The sequence below is a fragment of the Carassius carassius genome, chromosome 42 (genome assembly GCF_963082965.1).
Source record: "Carassius carassius chromosome 42, fCarCar2.1, whole genome shotgun sequence".
NCBI lineage: Eukaryota > Metazoa > Chordata > Actinopteri > Cypriniformes > Cyprinidae > Carassius > Carassius carassius.
This window is the reverse complement of record NC_081796.1, coordinates 2,724,103-2,739,504: the sequence shown is the minus strand read 5'-3', so window position 1 is coordinate 2,739,504 and position 15,402 is coordinate 2,724,103. Positions and strand designations below refer to the sequence as shown.

General features: G+C 39.9%; 2 protein-coding genes across 5 annotated transcripts in view; both read left to right on the top strand.

The window, feature by feature from the left end:
* The first annotated feature begins 198 nt into the window (after positions 1–198).
* ly86 (lymphocyte antigen 86) lies at positions 199–1,354 on the top strand. Of its 2 annotated transcripts, XM_059534888.1 has the most exons (5): positions 199–385; positions 517–603; positions 691–825; positions 919–971; positions 1,052–1,354. In XM_059534888.1, exons 1-5 carry the CDS (start codon positions 259–261, stop codon positions 1,133–1,135), a joined length of 486 nt encoding a protein of 161 aa, XP_059390871.1. In that variant the 5' UTR covers positions 199–258; the 3' UTR covers positions 1,136–1,354. The 2 variants fall into 2 exon arrangements, with proteins under 2 accessions (XP_059390871.1, XP_059390872.1); XM_059534889.1 differs by lacking the exon at positions 919–971.
* Positions 1,355–5,939: 4,585 nt separating this feature from the next.
* LOC132124143 (ras-responsive element-binding protein 1-like) overlaps positions 5,940–15,402 on the top strand; it is a 49,970-nt gene continuing 40,507 nt past the window's right edge. For all 3 annotated transcript variants that reach the window (XM_059534995.1, XM_059534996.1, XM_059535000.1), the window contains exon 1: positions 5,940–6,207. In XM_059534995.1, coding sequence (XP_059390978.1) covers positions 6,168–6,207 — 40 coding nt within the window. In that variant the 5' untranslated portion in view covers positions 5,940–6,167. The remainder of the gene's footprint in view (positions 6,208–15,402) is intronic.

The window sequence follows — 15,402 nt, the reverse complement described above, 5'->3', positions numbered from 1 at the left end:
TTCTTACAGGACTGGCATGATTTAGGTACTCTTACGAATGTATTTTACATCAATACATCGTGTTGTACTGGATATTAGGAAGTTTTAAAGGGGATGACAATAAAGTTGTACTGACATAAAGATTCAGGGAAGTGAAACTTTACCATTTTGACTGTAATGAGAAGTGAAGTTGCCCAGTTCCACATATTTCAGCTACAATTCACAGTGAGGTAGTCAGACTCTGAGTGCTGTGAAGACACGGCTGTGGGACAGTACAGTATGTTGTTGTTTGTGATTCTGGTTCTGGTTCTGGTTCAGATGAATGGGGTTCACGCTCAGGATCCTCGATGGCCGCTTCACACAGTCTGCGACTCTGAAAGAATCACAGTGACCTACAGGAGCTGCGGTGAGATCAGTGTGACATACACATCATTTACAGGAACTACCATTAGTCAGTAAATGCAATTCAGTCGTTTTATTTTCCTCCCAGAAATGCATAGTGAATTGCTTTCATTTTCCCAATTTTCACCGTCTCAGACCCTTTACAGGACATAGGTTTCACTCTCCTGCCTTGTCCTGAGAGGTTGACTGATCTTATAAAAATCAGACTGGCCTTGATTCTGAGTGAGTTTTCATCTTTGCACATTACTATTACATCGTTTCAGATTAGTGACATGAAGCCGTTAGGCAATAAATGTGTGTTTTCCACAGGGCAGTCCATCAAAGAGCTTTATTCATCATATGAGCTGTGGCTACACGGGCAAAACGAGCCGATCTTGAATCGGGACGAGCCCCTCTGTCTTCCTCATTTCCCACGTTTCAAGTTTTGTGGGAGCAGGAGAGGAGGTGAGCATGGAAAGAAAGTTGTTGGTTGCCTTTGACAGTATTAGATTGCAATATCATTGGGAATAATAACATGTCAAATTGTGATTTCTCCAGAAATCATCACCGTTGACTCATCGTTTAAGTCCAAGACTAATATTCCTCTAAAGGTCTGGTTTGTATGTTCCAGCTAAACATCTAGGCTTTGCTTCACTGTTGATCCATACGTCTGACGTGTGTTTCTTCACAGGCTAATTTTGATCTTAAACTACGTGCAATAAATCAAGATGGCTTCCTGATCGCCTGTGTGAATGCAACTCTCAGCTTTCATTGATCCTTTAAGAGCAGAGGACCTGCGCTTCAGCTGAGAGCAACTGTACAATCTAATCTTTCTTCAATTGTGGAAACTGTACTGAGTGAATGTCAGCATGTGTTCAGGATTTATGATGCTTGCCGATGATTTTATAGATTGTTAACTCTTCAAAAGCTATAAAAATCCAATGAAATTGAAAGAAATAGAAAAAAGACAGAATTATAATGCTGAAAAATAATATTTTAGTGCTTGTACCAGAAAACGCAAAGTTAGGGAGCATGCAACTGAACAGAAAAGCACTGAGATATTATCCCATAACAGTATATTACATGTGATCTGTGAATAAAACGCCAAGGTAAATATCACATACCATATCTTTATTATGTTTTATCTTCAAGCTGTAATTTCCTCACATGATGGAAAATTGAGAAAAAATATTATTTAATTATATCTAGGGTATTTTTTTAGAATATCTAAAATGCTAGCTATGAAATTAGCCACAGCAAGACAAGAGAATCAGTAATTCCACAAAAGTTACAAGTTTTTAATCACAGAATGCTGTACACAACGCACGATGGTGGAAATGACAGAAAGAAAAAAAATTACATTTTCCTGAGTTTCCAGAAAAAAATCAGTAACCGAAGTAACAGATAACCTTTAGTTGCATGGGTAGCAATATTAAATAACTATAAAAAAAAATAACTAAATAGTCTTAAACAGGTTATAGCCTACGTCTTTGTCATCAGTAGTGCTTTATCTTATTATTATTATTTTTTTTTATTTATGCTTATTGTCTACAAATATCAACAGTTTAAGGTTAATTTTTGTCAGGACTGGCTTCTTATAGTTAAACTGAGACAAAACTAAAACCATGAAAAAAAAAATGTTGCTTGAAATAAAATGAATGTTAGTTTAAAGGGAGAGTTCACCCAAAAAAATTAAAATCCTGTCATCATTTATTCAACCTCAAGTTGTTCTTCCAAACCTGGATAAGTTATGAGATATTTGGTAACTAAATAGTTGCTGGAAGCCGTTTACATCATATTAGTTTTTTTTCCTCCATACTATGAAAGTCAATGGCTACCAGAAACTGTTTGGTTACTAGTATTCTTCATTACTTCTTTTGTGTTCAACAGAAGAAAGAAATTCATACAGCCTGAGAGTGAGTAAATGATGATATATTCCTTTTGAAGTGAACTATCCCTTTAAATAAAATTAAATATAAAAACATTTTATTTCCGCTAGTTGACAAGGCAACATGTATGTTTTCTGTTCAGTTTAACTTGATGTACTAAAATACAACTAAATATAAATCAAATTATAATTTAAAATAAAATAAATAAAAACGATAATATATAAAAGGACAAAACTACTACTTCTACTACTACTAAATATTGCAAAAAAAATTTAAAAAATTATAAAAAGTATATTAGTGTATAAATGATACTAAATTAGCACTGCATCACACACTCGAGTATGTAACACAGCGCAATCCTGTGCGTCACCAGTAGATGGCGCCAGCAGACTCGAATCCTCTCACACTCACAGCACTGCTGAGGAGCAAACCATGCTCTGGATGCTGCCTTCTAAAGAAAAAAAAAAATTTTTTGTTATCTTGTTTTAGACGTTTTAGATTCTGCCCTAAGACCGTATGCAAAAAAAAAAAAAAAACGTGTATACTGATTGAAGAAGTGAACCTTTTTTTAATTGTACAACATATCAGATACCACATTTAATTGCAAACAACACAAAGTACAAAGTTCTTGCATATTCATAAATGACAGCACATACATTCATCACATAGCCTGCCTTCCATTCACGAGCAGTGATGAGGCCTGATGACAGTCCTGATGTACACATGAAAAATTCAACAGGCAGATCTGATGAAGAGTCTGAAGTGTCTTTTCACGACCTCAGCGATCACATCTGCCCCCTTCTGTATTTAAAATACATTTGCTCACTCATTATTGCTTCATACAGACCAGAACTTCCATAATGAAAGCATTGCATAATCATTCAGAGCTACAGCCTACATCACATGCATACACTTCAGTGTTTTAACAGTAAACGGTTCACTCTTTAAGAAAAGAAAGTAGTCCAGCTGAGGAAACACATTTCAGTCTGTGCTTGAAAGTTTCATCACAGCTGCTTTGATTCATAATACAAGGTGAGGCTTTTATTGTATGTGGTCAAACTGGAATTAGCAGACAACATTAGAAAGATCAAAAATAAGTTCTGAGCCTTTTAAAGACATCTAGCATGGAAAGCTTTTAGAAAGATATGACAATTATTATTATTATTATTTATGTTACGACTTTGTTTCGGAACTTTCAGAGAACATTCAAAAGTAACATTCTCATAATGTTCACAAAAATTCAAAAATGGAATATTTACTTAATGTTCAAGAAAGAAAAAAACACTGAGGGCATTATAATTTTTTTAAAACATTAAAAAAACAATCAAATAAAAACATTGTTTTCAATGTTTAGAGAACACTCAGAAATAACTTGTTCATAAATTAAGGAACATCCTCAGAATACATGTTTTATTAGCGAGGCATGGGAACAGCTCTCATTTATTTTCAGCAATTCAGTGCAACAGTTCCACTTGGTCTTAGCAGGCATGCTATTTTTACTTATATTACAATGAGGAAGAAACTCAGATGTTTTAATGGCTTTTAAATGCACAACCATGAATACATTTAGCACATCATTAATGTTGTTTATTAATAAACAGATAACAGAATGAACTGCTCAGGCCTACACAGTAACCAGAAAGCAACATAAAAGGAGCAGCAGCACAAACGACTGTTGGCCAAGAGTCATCCATCACCAAAGGAAACCTGTTTTTTCACTTCTTCTCCATCCACCCGTATCTTTGAAGAAGCTAACGAGTCTGCTGGAAGCAGCCAGTGCAACCTTTGCAGTGCATTAGCATGTGCTTATTTAAAATCTTAATACCTTGGTGTTATGCTAGTTTTGCCACATTCAGACAGTTATTGCACTAAATGCATGCACACAGTTCTCTTTAAGCAATCCTGCTGTGTAATTGGCTAGCATGAGAAGGTCAGTATTGAAGTGTTTACTCTTACATTAAAGTCTGGTTATAATGTTTGATTTCCTGACAGCTCTGTGGATGTGTTGTTGTGATGCAGCGGCCTGCAGTGCAGTGTGGGATGGCTCAGAGTCAGTGTCGCTGCTGAGGTACTCTTTCAGACTCGGTCACAGAGGATAAAGGAAACCTTTTGTTGCCGTGAACGGTTGTTCCCTAGCAGCAGGGTTGCATTCGGAAGCCTAGGTAACGGTCAATAAATAACATCACTCTCAAGTTTCAGCTAGTTTGGAGACGGAGGTCTCGCTGCATCTTGTCTTACTTCGAGTAGATCTGCAGGGCTTTCAGTACGCGCTTTGACCTGTTCTTTACATCATAATGAAAGAAACAAACCATCACTTTAATTTGCTCATTAGCATATCTGAGTCATAAAGTTCCTTGCATATGACTCTGTAAAGATGCATGACTTTGAAATGATAAACCGCTCTTCCAAGTTATTCATTGACCAAAGAGTGAACTCAAACCTCCTTAAACTCTTCAGCTAGAGGGGAAAAGCATGTTTCTGTGTGATATGAGCAGTAAACACTGGGGTGTGTGCAGTAGCGGTCAGTCAGGTGTGAGGAGGGGAATAGGCTGTGGTCAGTCTGGTGGGGGGGGGGGGGATGGTTAGTGTCCTGCTATCAGCCCCATGAGGATCTGCAGCTTCAGCCTCCCAGCTGATAAATCCTGCACAACCAATCATCATTCAGCGCTTGCGGTGCAAGCATTTATTTCTTTTGTCATCTGAAGACAACTGACATTTTTATTTCTCAGTTCAGCCTACAAAACCTTTTTTAATGTAACGTTCTGAACATTTTATTAATGTTATATTCATAACTTCAGATCTTTAAAGGTGCTTTTATTTTTCTCTGTCATTTACTCTGTACATTTTCTCTTTTTTAAGTTGTTTTGCACTACCTTTGTGTGCTTAATGTACAAATATATGCCATGCCAATAAAACACTGAACTATAAAATTCATTAATACAAGTGCAACTAAGAATAATCATTTGTATTTTTTAATATTTTATTTAATGACAGTATTTTAAATCTTGCTTTTATTTGGTTATTATTTGTATTTTATATGAATAATAATACTTTGTATTATTTATATTTTATGTAGCTTTTTATTAATGTTGTTTTTTATTAACTATTTAGTATTCTGTGTTTTACTAAACAAATAGAATAATGTTAAAAAAGATAATTTGCCAAAATTTACTATTACTATTTTCTTTACTATTTTTTTTTAAATAACAATAATAATAATTTGAACAGTTTGGTTGTCTTAATAATAACAATTTGTATTGCTTATATTTCTATTTACTTTTTTACTAGTGTTATTTAAATATTTTATTGGGGTAATGATTCATCAGATTCACTACCACAATTATTATTTCTAATTTATTTTTAATCTTTATGTCTAACTTCATTTTGGCCTTTAATATTTTGTGTCTTTATTTTCTGAAGTGGAACTCTTGTTTGTGTTTGTCAGCACATAAGACACACTTCTCTGTGTTGTTAAGAGTTGTTTTAGAAGAGTTAGTGAAAGAGCAGGTTAACTGTGTGTGTGTGTGTGTGTGTGTGTGTGTGTGTGTGTGTGTGTGTGTGTGTGTGTGATGCTGGTGTGTGTCTGCAGCTTCAGGAGCGCGCGTCCCCTTGGAGACTAGAGCAGGAGCAACACGTGACTCCGCCTCACTGATTAGCTTTAGAGAGAGAGAGAGAGAGAGAGAGAGAGAGAGAGAGAGACGCGGTGGGAGGAAAACCAAACGAGGCTTTTCCTCTCTCCTCCCTGAAGCATCTCGGCGTGGGGGAATCTGGGAGAGTGGGGAACTCAAACTCAAAGTTGACGAACTTTGCACATCTTTTACAAACGCAATTTTAATTCCTCTCCGGAATAACTTTTGCAGCTTCTTTCTTTCTTTTTTTTTTCTTTCTCTCTGTCCTCAGCTCATCATCATCATCATCATGTCTCGGCGAAAGCAACCCAACCCCAACAAAGTCAAGCGTAAGTGACTCGGGTGTCTCCTAAACTCTCTCCCGCGGGCCTGCTGGTCTGGTTGGGCTGTTATTTTGATGTTTTCCAGGAGTTGGAGTCAGTGGGAAAGTTAAAGCGGAGTAAGAAGTCACTTTTTTCCCCAACTTCAGCTTCCTCGTTGCGCGAGGACAGAGCTGATGCTCGCAGACCTGCTCCAAACAGCAGCGGTTCTCGCGGACATCGGCGTGTTTCTGTTCACGCAACTTCGCGGCTGTCTTTACTAACTCTTTAGTGCGATGTGGAAGTTGTTGCATGCGATGATGGGGCTGAAAGTTTGTGGCTGTTAGCGCGTTAAGCTAACGCGCCGCTGTCGCGCGGAGCATCACATCTCGCGTGCACTTTGATCGCCTCGCCTCGCGCTTCGGTCGCTGTCGACCAACGAAATTGTAGTTTCTGATACATACATTTCGATTGTTTTTTATTCATTTTTTAGTAGTAGTAGTAGTAGTTGTTGTTGTTGTTGTTGTTGTTGTTGTTGTTGTTGGCGGTGGTGGTGGTTTGTTCTAGTTCGACAACAACCTGTTGCGTCACAAAGTTTATCTCTTTAAGCATGGCCTGTTTTTTGATCATGTTCAGGTAGTTGTCGATGTAGTTTGAGTAAAAGATAATTCTGATTCTGTCACACTTTAAGTCGCTGGTTTAGGACTGGTTGAGGTGTGCATCATCAAATCAAGCGCGTGAGGGGTTTGCATGTTTTAAAGTGTTTCTGTAAGTTTCATTGGAGAAGTGTGTCGTTGTGAACTGAAGGAATGGATGAGTCGGCTCGGTCTCTGTTGCTAAGCGCTTCTGTCCCGTCTCTCGTCCGCTCCTCCTCGGAGAGGCAGACTCTTCAGGAGAGACCGAGTTAAACGTGGCACATTCACTCGCCACTTTCTGTGCATCCTCCACGGTGTCGGTGTGGTTTTAAGACGCTTTGTTGCGCGTCTTACTTGGCAGTATTTTAAAGCAAGGCAGGCCTCTGGGAACCTTTGATCAAACACTTCAGCAGTGTTATTTGTGAGTGATATTGCTCGATCAGTATCAAGTAACTTACCCAGATAGGGCAGGTACGTCTGGAAGATGTGTGTTAAAGATCGCTTCATCTATCTGGAAAGCATCTGCTTGGGTACAAACATCTTTAAGATGTCAGTTTTCATCATGTATTGAGATCAGTGAGCAGAGAGCAAGTTTGAAGAACACCGGTGTTTATCGCTGAACTTTCAGTTTCTTCACATTTTGTTGTGGTAACATGGATAAATAAATTGGTAGAAATATATATATATATACAATATAATTCCTTTTTTGTTTAGACTACTTCCATGTTATGTTTCCATCTTGGATTTGTGGCATGCTCAAGCACAGTATTAAGGGGAACAAGTTTCCCAAGTGCACCTAGTACCAAAATTAGGCCAAAGCATCAAGTTTTGAGTGTCACCAAGTAACACGCAAACAAAAAAGACTGTCTGGAGCAGCAACAGAGATTTCTGTAATCTCTTGTCTCCAGATCCACTCCAGGTTTTCCATTGTGCACTCCTCCAGTGAAACACCATTAAGTTTCCAAAAACCCATTCCACGCTCCGCTTCCATACTTTGGAGTGAACTGGTACAAATAATACACAGTCCCAGTACTGCTCGACCAATCGCATTAGATGACGGGGTCATGGCAGATAAAGAAGTTTCCTCTTGCCTTTTTTTTTAAAGGCAGGGAGGAGAGGACGGATCCGGATGAGCAGTTCACATTCCCTTACGAAATTCAACACTGGAGACGAGCAGAGTCTCATGCAGCAGCAATGCACTATCACTACACGGACACCATGCCTCTCTCCATCTCTAAATATAAGATCTTATGCCATCCCTTAAAATAAAAGCCCCACCTGATGTATTTAGCTGGAGCACAAAGCACATTTTCTGTGCTCTTCTCTCACATTAGTGATGTCAAAGATTGGCAGAGAGCGGCCGTGTTATGAGTAGGAACATACAGAGGCCTTGCAGCCAGTCTTAAAGGATCAACTTGATGATGTTGTGGCTAAAGAAAGAGGATGTTTCCATGCAGTTTTGTTTGTTTCCTCTTTGGCTAAGGCAAATAGGAAAGTATGCTCTCATATTTGTTATTTTTTTATTTTTAAAGGCACATTCTAGAGAGTCTGAAGTATGCACATATTTGTATCTTTGAGCTTTGCTAATGGAGTTTGTGATAGAGTCATGTGTTTTCACATGCAAGATGTCGTGAATTAAATCCCAAAGGAAATTGAGATTGATGGTGAACTGTTCAGTGAATAGAAACCCATACACACTGTCCCAATCGGGTGTCCTGTACCTCTTGGGATTTTTTCCAGGGATAATTAAAAGTCTATCATCATCCCTTGGGTCTCAGTGAGTGTCCGGGGTGTTGACATTAACTTAATTCATTATAGTAATAATTCCCGTGATACCTACACAACAGGCCAAATGATAAACACTTTACAGCTCTGCTTTGCATCAGTGACCAGATTTATATTTGAATTGATTTGATTTCCTATCTTAGAATTACCATCCTCCTTGAAACGCTTTGTAAATAATTGATCCCAGATTCAATTGCATGAGGTGCATTTGAAATACTGCATGTTGTTATACCTTTTTTAGCTACTAATGTTAGGCAGCTGTACCTAGTTTATTCATTCTTCATCCATTCATTCAAGATGTTTTGCTTAGTAGTCTTACTGGTTACTAATGCAATTGAAGTCTAAATGAGATCTTGAAAATGTGCAACCTGATGGAGAGGGACCTGCTTTTGGCCCTAGGGCATGATGGGTTGGCCCTTTGGCTCCCAGGCTATATTTATCCTGCCTTTTTTAGATAAGATTATATTCCATCCCTCCGTAAGGCATATAGTGGAGACAGGGACACAGCAGGGGAACAGCTTTGAGTGCGAGATGGAGGAAAATGAGCCCTAAGGTGGATTTGTTGACTCCCCAAATTGGGCGTTTATTCATAAATATTAAGATGATGTTGTACAAGTACACGCAATTCATTAACATCACACAAAAGAACTAGATATTCAAACTCATTCAAGAATGGCAAAAGTTAGTTGGAGATGCAGAGTTGTGGATTTGATTGTTGTAAGGGTTTGTTCATTTTATTAGCACACAGTTTAACTGGTGTTTTATTAAAACCAGTGGTATATTTCAGTGACACAGCACAGGCATGCTTCTGTCTGGGCGTCCGTACTAGAATAGTGTTGGGTGCTGACACTTCAGCCTCAGCTATATTTGTGGTTGTCCTGCTTGAAGTACCTCATTGTCTACTGTTTGTTAATGCAGTAAGAAGAATGCAGACATTTCATGAATGCTGCTTTACCTCCTCACCGTGGCTCATTATTGTTAACAGACTAGATGTGTCATACATGGGATTGAAGGCTCAACCTCAAAAATTCAACCAATCCTCTCCGTGATTGCATGGCCCACACAGGCAGCACTTATCTTTGGCTGTGAACACATGAAAATGAAAAGAAACATGAAGCTGCTGGAGAACTAGCAGTTCCAAAAGATGCTTTTTCAAAACCTTAATTATTGAACTTGTGTTCTTTGTATGATGTGTTAAATCACGGCCTGTTGAGGTGAGATGTTACCTTTTCAAATGGTTTATCTTACAATAAAATCAAGAAATAAAAGTCCCATAGACTTGCATTAAAGTCATGTTGGCAACCACATAATAATGTGTTCTAAAAGTGTCATTTGAATCTGGTTTTTAACAGCTTTTATTGAAACGTTTCATTGTAATGATCATCATGCTTTTAAAGTCTGCCCTGATGATCAGGCTTGACAGCCGTCTTATCACCCGCTTCTCCCCCGAGCCGCTCCAACCAGCAAATAATGTTGGTATTTGCTAAGAGTTCAAAGTCTAACCCAACGGCTATCACCGATGTGAAAGAATGCCACAACGGAGGAGAGGACGGGAGGGAGGCAGGGCAAGCTGAGAAGAGGAGATGAGAGGAAAGACAGGAAGCGAATCTTGCTTCTTCTCTGAGGTGGAGGGGGAAGAGATGAAGGAAGTGTTCGAACAATAGCGAGTTAGTTAGTCTTCTCTGAGATTCAGACCTCTCGACAGACAGACCCACTAGTGCTTTTGACACCACAGGCCCTGGTTTTAATACTTTCTCTCTCTTTTTTTTTTTTTTTAGAACTCTCACTTCTTGTTTTCTCAACATAAATGTTCAGGCTAAATCTAAAGCGTTATTTTTTTTTTTTTAGTGTGGGCCGACTGATGCATGGCTCTCGTTTGCTCTGTCAAGCCTGAAACTCTCTCTCTCTCTCCCTCCCTGCTTGCTCTGCCTCTCTCTTGCTGACTAAACAGTTTTGTCAGCTGGCAGTTGCTCGCAGGATTTGCGATAGCTTCTGGAGGCTGGGACGAGGGGGAGGGTGGTACTCGCAGGCAGCACTTGTTGCTCAGTGGAGCTGGCCGAGAGACAAAAAGAGAGAGGGAGGGAGGGAGGGAGGGAAGAGAGGGTGGAACAGACAAGACACGAGTGGTTGCAGAAAGAAAAAAAAGAGGGCAACAGCATCGCAGCAACTAGAGAGAGCACGATGGAACTGGAGAGAGCATGCAAAATGATACAGTTGCACTAATCGTCGTCTTGAGCTGGAGTTGGGACACCAGGAAGGGTATTTTGTCGTTGCATGTTCTGCGTCTGGCACGTTTGAGGACATGCAGACAGGCCAAGAGGTGGCCGTTTGCTTCAGTCTGCTGCGCTGGTCTGCCACTTGACAGATAACAAGTATAGCTCGCGAGGATGAGCTGCTTTAATGACATGCTACCTGGCGGCCGCAGTGCATGCTGGGAAAATATGTAATCCTGGGATGCAGCTCAGCGAATATGAGATGTTGACCGCAGCAGATCTGTTTATGGTCTTTATTGTGTCATTTATGGGTTGCTCCTTTATGCTGTGGAAGATAAATATTGAGTGTGAATATCATTGTCAATATGTTGTTTACTAAATTAAATGTTAATTTATATTTTCACTGTGCTAAATTATGAAAATATTATCTTGAAAATATCAAAATATGAAAAAAAAAAAACTTTTTGGTCTAATTCAAAATAGTTTTGGAAAGCCAAACTCAGTCGCTTCTCTGAAGATGCATTTTGACCGTGTCATTGACTATTTTGTGCATGTTACAGTTTTCCAAATTGCTCAGTTACCCGAACTTTATTATTATTATTTTTTTCTAAATGAAAAATGTAATTTTGGTTTCAGTACAACATTTGTTTTGGTGCATCACGACTAGCAATCTCATAGCACCACCCTGGCATCGTAGCATAAGTGTGTTGTGTTGCAAGTTGTGCTTTGTTTTCAGTCCATCCCTGGTTCTTATTTGAAGTGTCCCTCCATGTTGAACTTAAGTTCTCAAGCTTCCCTGCAGCTGTTGATGCAGTGATGGATAAGAAGCAGATAATTCAAGTGCATAACAACCTTCACAGTCAGTCATCCTCTTCTTCAAAACCGAACCATACACATACCCATCCGCATCCACACACACACACAATGTCCAGCCATCTCATGAGCTGAAAAGGTGCTGTTGTTTGTTCAGCAAACACAGGACACACCTCGTATCCACAGAGACTGGAGCACATGCCCCTAGTCCTGCTGAACCTCAGGCTCGTAAAGAAGTCAGACACACACCTTCTTGCAATCTCTTGTGCAAACACATGGGCCTCCACCTGAGAGAGAGCATCCTTTGCACAGCTGGTATGAGTGTAGGGGGGCAGGGAGGATGAGATTACTGGACTGGCCTTGGGATGGAGGCGGAGACATGGGGAGTGAATGAAATCAAGGCTTTAAAACTCCACCAGCATTCCTGGTTCACACTTTCTTTAACAAAACTGGTCTTGCACCCGCAAGTTCAGACAAAACGATTGGTCACATTTGTCTTTGACATTTCCTCCAGACGCTTTCCAGCCAGGACGGTCTGACTAAGATGCGTACCAGTGTTACTAAGCTGAAGAACTCTTCCTGAAAGCCACACCCGGTCCGCTCAGAAAAATCTCCCAGAGTCGTCACACCAGGAGAAGAGACACATGAAATAGCACCAGGCCACGCTCCTTCTGTTTAGGGATATCCGCATTAGAAAAGATAGGAGATGCTGATATGCTGGCTACTGTTTCCAAAATAAATGCGTCTTTGTGATGGAGACGGCTGAAATGATGTGGGAGGGGGTTGGGTTAGAGAGGTCTAGGGCTCCAAAGTGGGCGTTCAAGGCCGATTTTGGGCTGTGAATTCGAATGGTCAGGTGAAAAGGCAAAGGTGTGTCTGCCTCACTGGTATGGGGTTAATGGTACACCGTCTAGCTCCCTCGGGAAACAAGGAGTAAATGGGGCAGGCTCTGCTGACGCGCCTCTGAGGAGACGCCACAAAAGACAGCGAGCAGGGTTCTTTCTTTTCCTGAAACCTGGCCTTTCCTCTTCAGGGGCTGTGTACACAATGAACAGACAGAAACGCTGCCCTCCTTCAACACCTACTTCTCAGCAAGCCTTCACGCTTGGATGTTTCTGAGGGACCCACCCAGAATACATGTGGAAAACCATGTAATCAGTAATGTTAAAGATACAGTGGATGAAAAAAAAAGTTGTTTTAGGACTAGGGCTGGGCAATATGGATAAAAAAAACCCAAGTGTGACATACAGTATATATATATAAATATAAGTATTTATTCATTTATTTAACATCCTGCCCAATGTTGTCCAATGAAACAAAGTTAATTTTAAAGGCAATGAAAACAAATGTAGTGAAAGTTGGCTATGTTATTCATATGCAAAAAAGGAGCTAACATCGCATTATGTTCTGACATTGTAAAATTAAAAATAATGCTTTTTAAAGCAAAAGTTCAGTTCACTAAGCTAAAAATGAATGTAGACAAACACAGGAGTACAGATGAATTGCATTATATTTTCATTACCCCATTACTGCTATCTGCTATCATAAAATACACTTGCTGCAGGTTTCAAATTCTACATAGGACACAATTATTGCACTCCGTCTGTTTGGCGTACACGTGTCCAGCGGCGCCCGTGCACTGAAGTCTGTCAAGTTTAGCGGAGAATCATATGCAAAAGGCTCCTGACATTCAAAATGGAAATATTTCCACGACTTTCTAACGTTTACAGATGGAGAATATGCAAGTGAAATGTAAGTTATGCACTGAGGATAATGGCACATCTCAAACACATTAAACGGCGGAGGTAGCGTCTCTGTGCAAGCCGCTTTAAACTATACATATTAAGTATATCAGTTAAATACTAGTTATTGTAAAGCCCTTAATATAAAAAATGTCTCATGTTCAGAACAAACTGCACTTGCCCCTTAACATCTCACTCTGTGTCGTCTGCTGTTATTCAGATGCGTTCCTATCAAACTACTGCATTTCCATATTAACGGTATTGCCTCATACCGTATCGCTTATTAAAAATATAGCAATATATCGTACATACTCAATATACCGCCCAGCCCTATTAAGGACCATCAAGTTTTCAGCATTTTCTGCAAAAGAGGATTCATGAGGCTGAAATTGACCATTTCAGTGAATAAACCTGAAACCATATCTCACAATTTGTGGACACGACCTATTGGCGTTTCTTTTTTCTCCTGGGCATTAGCTGGTAGGATCTCGCTGTGTGGCTCAAAACAACTGTTTGCTTGAATGCACCGACCTGTCTGTGCCTGTCAATGAGAGTATACAGTAAGTGCGGATGAACAATAACTGCCACATTACAAAACATCTTCATCAGTGTTAGTCATCAGAAAACCATTCGGATTCATCTACTTCCTTCATCTAGTTTCCATGCATCCAGAGCATCCCACAATATGACTGTCAGCGGAGTGTTATCATTAACCAGGGAGTTAGGACTCCACTTGTGAACTTTGTTACCAAGTGTTTGAGAAAAGTAGAGCAGAGGTAATAATAAACTTAATCAGAGAGCAAAGAAGATAACCAGGCTGTTGATTGGCACATGAAGACCAGATCAAGGGTCTGCACGTCAAATGGCTGCTTCGCTCATCCTTGTGGGTTATGGATACTACTAGCCTAAGATCAGTTAGCCTAAACTAGATCAGTTTAGAAATTTCATAAATCTTTTGAAACCCATGCAGATATTTAAAGACAAATGAAGAGTTGTAAAAACTTGCAACATCCTCATTTGGATGAAGAGTCCATCTCGTGCCCTTGGTGTTTGATGTGCAAAATCTCTGTTTTGTCTCAATCAGTGTTGCGTAACTAGTCATAAAGTGGCTTCTCCTAGATTGCGCTCATTTCATTCTGCCGTAATCTTTGAACAAGGTCAGTGGGCTGCTGATAAGCTATAAAGAAAGTTGCAAAGAAATTGACAGTCCTACAGTGCATGTAGAAAACTTTTCTAATGTCATGATTTGTTGAGGCTTTTAGACTCGTTGTTTAAATCCTCTCCTGATGATGGCAGGATGGTGATTGGTCACTTTCGAGCCGCACGTCTGTGTTTGATTCAACTGCATGTTTCATGGCTTGCTAAGGAAATGGCCTATCCCACAAGGCCGTGTGTGAGTCTGCTGAACAGGAAATGGTGGATACTGGATGTTTTTTTTTCAGGTTCTCATAATTATGATAACGATTGTGCTACTTTTAGGGAATTGTTCATCAGAGCTAGTGAGGTAAATGGTTTCAGTCTTTGCCAGGGGAACGCAGGCAGGCAACGTACTCCTCAGTTCTGCTAATCTGGCTCTTTTGTTAGAGGTGAACATTAAATACTTAATCAGGTCATGCTCTAAGAACCTCTCGACAAGGAAAAAAAAAAGTTTTGAGCTCAAAATCAGTGGAGGAAACCAGAACTTTTTCCTTTGAGTCATGTGTCCGTTTCGTCTAAGCCTGCTAGCCTTTGTTTGAAGGTTGTAATTGTCCCTTCCTGTGTGTTTTAACCCCTTTTATCCTTTCAGGACCTCACAATGTTGAGGGCTGTCACCCACCCACCAATCTGTACCCACTCTGGTGCCGCCTTATGTCAGATGGGGCCCTTTTTATCAGTGTATGGGCAAACATTAAGGGGCCTGTAGAGATGGAAATGAGGCCTTTGCGGCCCTGCAGCTGAAATGCTGGTGCCCTTACGCCTCAACAGACTGTCATGGAAATTGAGGAAAAAGAGATTGAGCTGTAATGACCACCATCTTTTGAATGCTGCTGGGTTTGT

Coding starts and splice junctions, on each gene's coding strand:
- ly86 (XM_059534888.1), top strand. CDS start 259: ATGTTGTTGTTTGTGATTCTGGTTCTGGTTCTGGTTCAGATGAATGGG. Junction 604..690: donor CAGACTGGCCTTGATTCTGA/GTGAGTTTTCAT, acceptor TGTTTTCCACAG/GGCAGTCCATCAAAGAGCTT. Junction 826..918: donor TTGTGGGAGCAGGAGAGGAG/GTGAGCATGGAA, acceptor TGATTTCTCCAG/AAATCATCACCGTTGACTCA.